We start from the raw sequence: 12,010 nt of genomic DNA, 5'->3' as shown, positions 1-12,010 counted from the left end.
CAGCTATGTGCATTTGCCAGCAATGGGGATTCTGGGAAGTCCATATAAACATGCCAAAGTTGAGGCACATGGCCCCAAAGTGTACAGCACTGACAGTTGCATGTAAACTTACCAAAGTCAGAGAGCAGGTAAGTTCTCCCCATGAAAACAGCTTTGGTTCCATCTTCACTTATCACCGTCTGAGGCAAGCTTTTGGCCTGAGTATGATTTTCCAAGAGTTCACTTGGAAGAAGCTGATCTCTCCACTGTGTGGGGCCAGTCCTGCAAGAGGGGTGAAATTCAGCAAGTTCTGACAGGTTCTGAAGAACCGGAGGGAATAGAGATTTTGCAGTATCCTTCCCCTGGAGTGGGAAGGGAATGGGGATTTTGCAGTATCCTTCTCCTGAAGTGGGGAGGGAATGCGGATTTTTGGAGTATCCTTCCCCTGGAGTGGGAAGGGAATGGGGATTTTGCAGTATCCTTCCCCTGGAGTGGGGAGGGAATAGAGATTTTGGAGTATCCTTCTCCTGAAGTGGGGAGGGAATGCGGATTTTTGCAGTATCCTTCCCCTGGAGTGGGAAGGGAATGGGGATTTTGCAGTATCCTTCCCCTGGAGTGGGGAGGGAATAGAGATTTTGGAGTATCCTTCCCCTGGAGTGGGGAGGGAATGGAGATTTTGCAGTTTCCTTCCCCTGGAGTGGGGAGGGAATGGGGATTTTGCAGTATCCTTCCCCTGGAGTGGTGAAGGGAATGGAGATTTTGCAGTATCCTTCTCCTGGAGTGGGGAGGGAATGGAGATTTTGCAGTATCCTTCCCCTGGAGTGGGGAGGGAATGCGGATTTTTGCAGTATCCTTCCCCTGGAGTGGGAAGGGAATGGGGATTTTGCAGTATCCTTCCCCTGGAGTGGGGAGGGAATGGGGATTTTGCAGTATCCTTCCCCTGGAGTGGGGAAGGGAATGGAGATTTTGCAGTATCCTTCCCCTGGAATGGGGAGGGAATAGAGATTTTGCAGTATCCTTCCCCTGGAATGGGGAGGGAATAGAGATTTTGCAGTATCCTTCCCCTGGAGTGGGGAGGGAATGGAGATTTTGGAGTATCCTTCTCCTGAAGTGGGGAGGGAATGCGGATTTTGCAGTATCCTTCCTCCAGCAGTGGGGAAGGAACAGAGATTTTACAGTATCCTTCCCCTGCCCCACCAAGCCACACCCACAGAACTGGTAGTAAAAAAAATTGAATTTCACCACTGGATCAAACAATGTTTTTAGAGAGAATTTTCAGAAAGATGGTGCTTTTTCTTGAAACTATCACTTCAGTAGAGGACAACTGAGGTGCAAGGGAAGTCTTTATCTAACCCACTGCTCACGCAGGAGGCCCTATTCCCTTCCAGACCAATGGCTGTTCAATCTCTTCTTGAAAACCTCCAGTGATGGAGCATCCACAACATCTGGAGGCAAACTGTTCCACTGGTTGATTGTTCTCACTCTCTGGAAATGTCTCCTTAGTTCTAGGTTGGAACTCGCTTTGTTAAGTTTCTATCTGTAACTTCTTCTCTTGCCTTCAGGTGTTTTGGAGAATAGGTTGACCCCCTCTTCTCTGTGGCAGCCCCTCAAATATTGGAAGACTGCCTTCATGTCATCCCTAGTCCTTCTTTTTTGTTAGACTAGACCTGTGATGGTGAACCTATGGCACATGTGCCCCAAGTGGCATGCAGAGCCATGTCGCCTGGCAAATGTGGCATCATCTATTCCTTTTACGGTTTTCTGGCACATATGCGCGCACAAGAATCAGCTGGCCTTTCTGCCTGCAGCAGTGCGGGAAACTGCAAGAGCCAGTCTTCCATTTTCCGGGCGTGAGCACACACATCAGCCAGCTGATTGGTGCATGCGCATGCCTGGCAGTAACTAGAAGATTTGCTGGATGATGCACATGTGTGGAAACCATTCATTTTCCAGAGCATGCATGCTCCCTGGGCAACTGCTCTTCCTGGTTGCGGCCCATAAGAGACTTGCGCGCAAAGTGCTCCCTTTTTGGCACCTGGTGCCGCCTGCCTGTGTCCGTGCTTCACTGGACTAGAGGTTTCCAGTTCCTATCTATGGTAGGTGAAAGCAACCTAAACTTCTAAAGTTGGGAAGATGTTCCTGGGAATTTCTGGGAGATAACTCCCCAAACATCTGGAAGCTGCTAGGATGAGAAAGATGGAATTACTCGGGAATATAGCCTTAGTACTTACACACAGTAAGTCTGTGGCAGCCCACAGTTGGCCCCGTAATGAGACATGAGCCGGTCCTCCAAGTCTATGGTGGTGTCCCCAACTATGTCATCAGGTGAAAAGAGGTCAAAATCAAATAATGAGATCTTCAGGTCCTTTTCTAATGGGATGGTACATGTGAGTTCATAGATTCTTGGAAGACCACCAAAAAAGAAGAAGAAAATATAAGTGCACCACTCCTACCCATCTTCCCTCACAGAATTGATTGCAAGAATAGGCTTCTAGGGATTTGGGGAGCTGTGACCCCAATAGTCTCCCCCCCATTTTAATTTTTTAAAATTCTCTTACATACCATTTTAAGTATACATTCACATAATTGTTATTCTTTACATTTGACATTCTTATACCTTTGTTATTTCATTTAATAGGTTATAATATACAGTTTGGGTTGCTTTATTTACCATCCCTTCCTCCTGTTGTAAAACCACCTTGCTTTCTTTTTTTTTCTCCCTTCCTCCCTTCTCTACTTTCTTCCTTCCTCCTCTCCTTCCCCTTCCTTCTTCCCTTACCTCTCCCCTACTCCTCCTCTTCCTACCCTCTCTCCTTCTCTTTCTCTCCTTTCCACCCTCCTCTCCTTCCTTCTTTCTTCCTTCCCTCCTCTTCTTCCCCTTCCTTCTTCCCTTACCTCTCCCCAACTCCTCTCTTCCCCTCTCCCTTCCTACCCTCTCTCCTTCTCTTTCTCTCCCTTCCACCCTCCTCTCCTACCCTCTTCCTTCCCTCCTCTTCTTCCCCTTCCTTCTTCCCTTACCTCTCCCCTAGTCCTACTCTTCCCCTCTCCCTTCCTACCATCTCTCCTTCTCTTTCTCTCCCTTCCACCCTCCTCTCCTTCCCTCTTCCTTCCTTCCTTCCCCCCTCTTCTTCTCATTTTTACCCCCTCTCTCCCATTCTTTTTCTGTCGTTGTAGGTGTCTCTTTCAAATCTCAGTTTATGTTTCTTTGGGATAGTATTTCCACAAACCCAAATATAATTTGATATCAATAGTCTTAAATGTTGCCTGGTTAGAGAAGGTTGGACCAAACCTTTGAATGTTTTGTTCATGGAAGCAGAAACTTAGAAATCTTGTAAGGATGGGTCTTTGTTCATTTTAATTTTTAACAATTAAAGGAGAAAGACACTTAAACTTGACTTAGAATTACAGAAGGAAGCAAAATATTTTAACATTAAACATATTGAAAGGATATTTTGAACCATGGACCCAGAAGTTAATTTTAAGAATATATCTGCCCCTATAGATAGACACTGTTTTAAAAGGTGTTATATAAGAGGAATGAGTAATATCTAACAGGATTGATGAAGTAGATTTCATCCATTGAGGACCTTTATACTGCACGAGTCAAAAAGAGGGCTGTGAAAATAACTACAGACCCCTTGCATCCTGGACATAAATTGTTTCAACTTCTATCCTGAGAATGAGTCTATAGGGCACTGCACACCAGAACAACTAGACACAAGGATAGTTTTTTCCCCATGCCATCACTCTGTTAAACAACTAATCCCCACAACACTGTCAAATTATCTCCTAAGACTGTCTTACCATTATTATTCTCCTCCTTCCTAGTACCTATCTCTTTCCACTTATGACACTAACCATGTTGCTTGTATCTTTAAAATTTATATTGTTTCCTTTGTTTCCTAGTATACGTAATTTGATTGCTTATTAATAACCTATGACTATCACTCAGTGTTGCACCTTATGATTCTTGACGAATGTATATTTTCTTTTTATGTACACTGAGAGCATCTGCACCAAAGACTAATTCCTTCTGTGTCCAATCACACTTGGCCAATAAATTATTCTATTCTATTCTATTCTATTCTATTCTATTCTATTCTATTCTATTCTATTCTATTCTATTCTATTCTATTCTATTCTATTCTATTCTATTCTATTCTATTCTATTCTACTCTACTCTACTCTACTCTACTCTACTCTACTCTATTCTACTCTATTGACTGTATCTTGTCTTTTGTATGTACAATAAGAGCATATGCACCAAAGACAAATTCCTTGTGTATCCAATCATACTTGGCCAATAAAGAATTCTATTCTATTTGATTCTATTTAATATCTGGCTATGTAGCTATCTAGCTAGCCATCAACACAAATTAGTTAACCAGGTTTGAGAGGAGCATGGTGTAACTTGCTCCTTATGGAAGAGAAGTATTCAGTGTAATCTGCAGTCCGAAACTATGGTTGCACACATGGCTTGAATGCTGGCCAGCCGAGCAACAAAGCAATCAGATCCACTTGCCTAGACTGACCTTCCAAACACAGGATCCAGGGTGTTGGGTATATATTCTTCTCGGTCATCCATCCTTTCTCTCCCTAGCTTGATTTTGACGTACGGGTCACACTGTACAGGGGTGCAAAGGGTATAGCTCTATGATCTGTTCTCTGTGTCCTCCTGTCCCAGGCCCAGCACCCACAAAGACACAAAGGGATGGTTTGTCTTCTTTCCTAAATGAATGCAACGTGTGAGTGCTACGTCAGCACAGTGTGTGTGTGTGTGTGTGTGTGTGTGTGTGTGTGTGTGTGTGGGCTTCAACTGCAGGCCCCCGGTTGCCATTTCGTCCTTTTTTTATCTCCCCTGATGGATATTATTGGCAAGGATGCTCATCTCCACTTTAAAAGCCAGGGTCCTAGCCACTCTATTTACTCATATCCTGCCTTTCTTATTTTCACAAATAACTCAAGGCAGGGACGTATCCAACACGCCTTCCTCCACCTCTTATTTGCCCACAACAACCACCTTGTGAGGTGGGTTCGACTGAGAGAGAGAGAGAGTGACTAGCCCATAGTCACTCAACTGGTTTTCATGATTAAGGTGGGATTAGGACTCAATGTCTCTTGGTGATTGACCCAAAATCACCCAGCTGGTTTTCATGTATAAGGTGGGACTAGAACTCACACTCTCCTGGTGATTGGTCCAAAATCACCCAGCTGGCTTTCATGACTAAGGAGGGACTAGAACTCAATGTCTCTTGGTGATTGGCCCAAAATCACCCAGCTGGTTTTCATACATAAGGCGGGACTAGAACTCACTCTCTCATGGTGATTGGTCCAAAATCACCCAGCTGGCTTTCATGACTAAGGCGGGACTAGAACTCAATGTCTCTTGGTGATTGGCCCAAAATCACCCAGCTGGTTTTCATGTATAAGGCGGGACAAGAACTCAGTGTCTCATGGTGATTGGCCCAAAATCACCCAGATGGCTTTCATGACTAAGGCGGGACTAGAACTCAATGTCTCTTGGTGATTGGCCCAAAATCACCCAGCTGGCTTTCATACATAAGGCGGGACTAGAACTCACACTCTCCTGGTGATTGGTCGAAAATCACCCAGCTGGCTTTCATGACTAAGGAGGGACTAGAACTCAATGTCTCTTGGTGATTGGCCCAAAATCACCCAGCTGCTTTTCATGCATAAGGTGGGACTAGAACTCACACTCTCCTGGTGATTGGTCCAAAATCACCCAGCTGGCTTTCATGACTAAGGAGGGACTAGAACTCAATGTCTCTTGGTGATTGGCCCAAAATCACCCAGCTGGTTTTCATGTATAAGGCGGGACAAGAACTCAGTGTCTCATGGTGATTGGTCCAAAATCACCCAGATGATTTTTAAGCCTAAAGTGGGACTAGAACTCACTGTCTCCTGGTGATTGGTCCAAAATGACCCAGCTGGCTTTCAGCATAAGGCAGAACTAGAACTCACTGTCTCCTGGTGATTGGTCCAAAATCACCCAGCCAGCTTTCATAGTTGAGGAGGTACTAGAACTCACCATCTCCTGCTTTCTAGCTTGGTTCCTTCCCCACTAGACCAAAGTTTACCTTGAATATTTCTACCCAGTGGGCTCTGGAAGAAAACTTTTTTTGGACTGTAGCAAAACAGCAAAGCAAAGATGATTACCAATCCATTGCGATCTTTCGGCTGGAGATTAAAACCTCGGATAATATAAAGGCGAACCAGACAGTCCTGGGAGACATTGTCCGGAAGCTCCTGAAACTGACGTGGTGGAGGTAGAATTCTGGGATCTTCTGGCAGAGGATAAATCCGGAAAAGCCCCTGTAGAACAAGGCATTGGTGCAGTGGAGGCTTTAAGGAGAACCTGTATTGCTTTAATTTCCCCGAGACAAATTCTGCGTTTTTGAAAAAACGAGCAAAGGATATTGTTCCTCTGACTCAATGGTACTGGAATTTGGTTTTCCCACAGGTTATTATAGAATTGGGAGATTGGGACACACCAACATAAAAATGAAAAGCAAGTCATTGGTAGCAGTTCACTGGAACATGTTCTTCACCATTGTCCTCTCCATGCAAGAGCACGCCAGGAGTTATTATTTCCACTTTTCATTAAACAGCCTGGTGATGATTCTGATTTGTTTTATCTTAAAATGCTATGATCAGATCAATTTGGCTCCATCGCTCAGTCTACAGGCAAGCCCTCCACAGAACCTCACATTTTATGCTGTAGGTTTGATCATCTATCATTATCTGTCTCTCTGTCCATCAGTCCGTCCGTCCGTCCATCCATCCACCCATTTATCTCCATCCAGCCATTCAGCCATCTATCATTATTTATCATCCATCTATCTATCTATCTATCTATCTATCTATCTATCTATCTATCTATCTATCTATCTATCTATCCATCCATCCATCCATCCATCTATCATCTATCTATCTATCTATCTATCTATCTATCTATCTATCTATCTATCTATCTATCATCTATCTATCTATCTATCTATCTATCTATCTATCTATCTATCTATCATCATCATCTAATCTTCATTTCTTTCATGTTTCAGTGAAACAGCTCGCCTTCTCCAAAGCATCAGAGGGTAGATCAAGAAATAATGGATGGAAACTAATCAAGGAGAGAACCAACCTAGAACTAAGAAGAAATTTCCTGACAGTTGAAACAATTAACCAGTGGAACAACTTGCCTCCAGAAGTTCTGGGTGCTTCATCACTGAATGTTTTTAAGAAGAGACTAGACAGTCACTAATCTGAAATGGTCTAGGGCCATGATGGTGAATAGAGCTCATAACGCGGTTCACCATCATGGTCCTACACCATTTGTATAACGCAAGCTGTTGCCCCAGCTCAACTGCACTGTGCATGCATGTGCGCCTCCTACTAGCCAGCTGATTTTGGGGTCTCTGCCATGCATGCACGGGGAGTGGGGCACATAGGGGAGATGAGTGTGCCTGCCTGGGGGGGGATGCAGTGCCCCTCCGCAGCCCATTTCTGTTCCCAGGAGGTTGCAGGCAGCCCTACTAGGCCCCAAACAGTGTGGGGGTGGGGCGGGGTCACATGCACGGGGTGACCGCGGGTGTGTTGTCTGCGCATGCACAGGGGCGGGGAGAGTGTGCATGCACAGGGGTGGCGGGGTTCTACGGGAGGTCATGTACGCATTGCATTATGGGTGCAGGCGTGCATGCGCACTTTTGGCCCGTGATGACCAAAAGGTTAGCCATCGCGGTTCTGCTGCTTGAGCAGGGGGATAGTCTAGAAGACCTCCAAGTTCCCTTCCAGCTCTCTTCTAATTCTGTCTTTTGTATTTTATTTTAATTAATGTGATTTCTGTATTCTGCATGGCCACCTAATGACCTAATAAAGATTTGAACTGAGAAGTAGAGAGATCGGGAAGGATAAAAATCCAGATTGCCTGGGTGAATTTCCTCAGATGCTTTGCCAGAGTGGGGATTGGGGTCATGTGTTCACCTTAAATTCTCCCCCCACCATAGGGTCCTCATCTTGGACTTTCCCCCGGTACAGCGGAAAGGTCTGACAGAAATCCTGGAGACCATGGAATTCAGGAACTTCTTCCAATTCACAATTGTAGATCTGGAAGTAAATCATTAAAAAAAAACAGTTGGAATTTTTTTATATTTTCTATAGGTATGTTTGTGTGATCTATATTCTCTAGTCCAGGGGTCAGCAAACTGTGGCTCTGGAACCGCATGTGGCTCTTTCCTCCCTCTGCTGCGGCTCCGTCACCGGTTGGCCACAATTTTGAGAGGAGCTTCTGATGGGGTGGGGAGAGCAAGGGGAGGGTTTTCCAGTTGTCTCTACAATTGATAGGGCTTTCGGTCATGACAGATAGAGGAAAAAGTACGCCGCGCTAGGAGGAGACTCTATGGTGGGGGAACTGAACTTCCGGTCAGTTCCAGAATTGAATGGGGGGCTTCCAGTTAGGACCTTTGTGGCTCCCGGTGTTTTCTTTTCTGTGGAAAACGGGTCCAAATGGCTCTTTGAGTGTTTAAGTTTGCCGACCCTTGGACAAGTCTAAGTATCCTTATAGTATTGTAGATTATAAAATCTACAATATTTTAGATGCAATACATCTATTGTACTGTTACATCTACAATATTGTAGGTGTAATTATTGTAGATTATTAAACAATCAGTTGGGATATTCTTTACTCTCTCCATATATGATCTAGATTCTCTAGTCTAAGCATCCTTCCATTTCTGTACTACATAAGAATAGGAATACTTTATTGTCATTGTATGCATATATACAGTCAACCCATACAACGAAATTCACATAACATCTAGAGACCAGGTCCAACACACATGACAATCCCCAAACACTCTACACCCTCCAAAAATTCCCCACCCCTAAACCATTCAAGCATCCATACAATAGACCAAGTAAAGCTATCCAACAGCTCACTGATGGTGGCCCTTTAGTTAACTGTTGAGTGCAATTATAGCTCTGAGATAAAAACTATTCAAAAGACCTATGGTCCTAGTTTTAATTGTTCTGCATCTTCTGCCAGAAGGCAACAGTTCATAAAGATTGTAAGCAGAATGGGAGGAGTCTCTGAGAATTCTGACCACACATTTTATACATTTGCTGATTTGCAAAATTTGGAAGCATTCAGGCCTGCTCCTTAGCCATATTGTAAGTGTAATCACCACACTTTTACCACACTGTGTGCTGTGTTGTCTGTAGGAGAATATTCATACTTAAGGTGACCAGATGTCCCGATTTCAGTGGGACAGTCATGATTTATAACAATTTGCCCCGTGTCCCGGGGCATTTTAAAAAAGTCCCGATTTTCTGGCTTCATGTTGAAAGCCCAGTGGATTTCTTTAAAAATTCTAACCGGGGCAAGACAAAAGACACCCTATCTAACCTCTCTCTCTGTCTCAGTACTTTTATTGAAAATATTAAAACATTAAAGCAAGAAAACAGACCCCCCCGCCCCTTTTACCTCATTTTATAAGAAAAAATGACCAAGTACCATAGAGCTGCAGGAAATACTTGGCTAGAGAGGCAGCGAGTGTTCCTTCCTGGATTTTCTGGAGGGGAGGGGCACGGAGGTTGGAGGTCTGCTCGTGTGGAAAAAATGGTGGCAAAGTTTCTTTGAAAAATATTCCCCTGACTAATTTCACAATTTTAATTTGCTCAGTTCTTTGTATTAACATCTACATCATTCTGGATTGACTTGGAGTGCTCACTTGTGCCTGCTGGTAAGTGAGCTGGGTTTTTTTATTTTTTTTAATGTATTTTAAAATAATATTTTATTTATTGTGCATAGGACAATGTGACCATCTGATTTTGGCCTTTCAACATCCGACCTCCTCTGACCACATTGCTACCCGTCACTGCCCCTGGAATACCAACTCGGACAGCGCCCACTTAATTACAACTCTCAGGACGCCATGGACTGTGCTTTTGTGGTGCATATGTTTTATGAAAGGAGAGATAGAGGATGGCAGAAATATGGAGGGGGAGTCGGCGTCCTAACAACCAACATACCCCCCCCTTCTTCTTCAACCTGTTCCAGCCACCACCAGACTTTGGACCCTTTCAGGCCTATAGGCGAGGGGGAAGACAAGACATTCCCCTGCATACTATCTATATATCTTCTAGGGACCGTTGTTGGCTTCTGTTTTGGATTTTATCCAGCCATTCCAACTCTGAACATTGAGAGCCGACTTTTACCACCTGAACTCGCACTTTAACTTAATTAATTGCGCAATTTTTAATTTCTCCCTTTTCTTTCATCTTTCTCTTCTTTCTTTGTATGGGATATGTATGAGATATGTGTGAGATGAATGAATGGCCCACTTTTATAACCATATTGTTGTAAAATTTTGTGTTTTTTAACTTTCACGTGGGGACTGCTTAGAAGAGTGTATGAGTACGCATGATTCGGAGGACCTGCCGGGAGATGCGGGGGCCACGGGGGTGGTTGAGGGGACTAGAGACACGGGAGAGGGTCGGGGTATTACGGTTGTAACAGGGAGAGGCAGATACGGCGGGGACTTTAGGGCAGGCCATTACCGGGGAAGGAGGGTTCGCTACATTACAGAGATCCCTCCTTCCGGCCCTAGGAGTCCCACTCCGAGACCAGATGGCGTAAGCAGTCAGGACCCTGGTCTCAGGCTGTTGTCGCTAAATGCCAGGTCTGTTGTACATAAAGCTCCTCTCGTCCGGGACTTAATTTTAGATGAGAGGGCAGACCTGGCATGTATTACTGAAACCTGGCTGGGCCCAGAGGGAGGAGTCCCCCTTGTAGAACTGTGCCCAGAAGGATTTCAGGTGCTACATCAGCCGAGAGCCCAGGGAAGGGGTGGGGGTGTGGCCGCTGTTATCCGAGAGTCGTTAGTTCCTCGTAGGGTCCCTGCTCCGGAGATTGTCGGGTGTGAGTCTTTGCTGTTAAAGTTGGACCTCAAGGGTCAAGTGGGTCTGCTGTTAACGTACCTGCCTCCCAACAGCGTTGCAGCAGCCCTCCCCTCGCTCCTCGAGTCGGTAGCCGAGCTGGCAGTTGAGTTCCCTAGGCTGATGGTCCTGGGGGACTTTAATTTGCCGTCGCTCGGTGAAAACTCGGAGGGGGCACAGGAGTTCATGGCTTCCATGACAGCCATGGGCTTGACCCAAGTAATTCGAGGCCCAACCCATTCGGCGGGACACATGCTTGACCTTGTATTTCTCTCGGAGCAGTGGATTTGTGATCTTGGTCTGAGGGGGAACGACATCATACCCCTGTCGTGGTCAGACCACTGCCTACTGAGGCTCGACTTTCGGAGACCAAACCCCCACTGTAGGGAGGAGGAACCGACCAGGTGGTTCCGCCCCAGGCGTCTTATGGAACCGTCAAGGTTCCAGACAGAGCTTGGGGCTATTCCTGACACTTTCGCCCACAGTCCGGTGGAGACTCTGGTTGCTGCGTGGCACTCGGCAGCATCGGAGACCCTCGACCGGATTGCGCCACTGCGGCCCCTCCGAGGCGGCGGATCCCGGAGACCTCCTTGGTTCACCGAGGAACTCCGGGAGATGAAGCGCCGGAGGAGATGCCTAGAGCACCGTTGGAGGTCCGATAAGTCCGAAGCGAACCGAGCAATGGTAACCACCTGCACCAAGGAATACACCAGGGCACTTAGGGCTGCAAAAAGATCCCATATAGCCACCTTGGTTGCGTCCGCTGAGTCCCGCCCGGCCGCCCTGTTTAGGATAACCCGCTCCCTACTGAACAAAAGGGAAGCGGGGGAACCCTTGCAGGGCAGAGCCGAAGAGTATGCCCAATTCTTAGCGGACAAAATTGCTCGGTTTCGGTCGGACTTGGACTCCACCCCTGCAGCTCCAGCCGAGGCACAGGAGGATCAATTTGAACAACTCTGGGTTGAGTTTCAAGACGTTACCCCCGGGGATGTGGACAAGGCCATGAGGGCTGTAAGTACCTCCACCTGTGTACTGGATCCGTGTCCCTCATGGTTAGTTACTAACTGCAGTGAGGTGACAC

At 45.9% G+C, this 12,010-nt stretch overlaps 1 protein-coding gene across 6 annotated transcripts in view; it reads right to left on the bottom strand.

Annotated features, from left to right (window-relative positions):
* The window catches only part of LOC116516948 (myoferlin-like), an 82,293-nt gene that overhangs the window by 12,670 nt on the left and 57,613 nt on the right, over positions 1–12,010 (bottom strand). For all 6 annotated transcript variants that reach the window (XR_004256406.1, XR_004256405.1, XM_032229638.1 and 3 more), the window contains 5 exons: positions 7,978–8,100; positions 6,157–6,312; positions 4,512–4,603; positions 2,211–2,381; positions 113–261 (listed from right to left, as the gene is read on the bottom strand). Coding sequence is in view for 4 of the 6 variants with exons in the window: in XM_032229638.1 (XP_032085529.1) it covers positions 113–261; positions 2,211–2,381; positions 4,512–4,603; positions 6,157–6,312; positions 7,978–8,100 (691 nt within the window). In the remaining 2 variants the exon portion in view is untranslated. The remainder of the gene's footprint in view (positions 1–112; positions 262–2,210; positions 2,382–4,511; positions 4,604–6,156; positions 6,313–7,977; positions 8,101–12,010) is intronic.

Source organism: Thamnophis elegans, chromosome 13 (assembly GCF_009769535.1).
Source record: "Thamnophis elegans isolate rThaEle1 chromosome 13, rThaEle1.pri, whole genome shotgun sequence".
In the NCBI taxonomy this organism is placed as follows: Eukaryota; Metazoa; Chordata; class Lepidosauria; order Squamata; family Colubridae; genus Thamnophis; species Thamnophis elegans.
The sequence above is the reverse complement of the archived record's forward strand: the minus strand, read 5'-3'. Positions and strand labels throughout refer to the sequence as shown.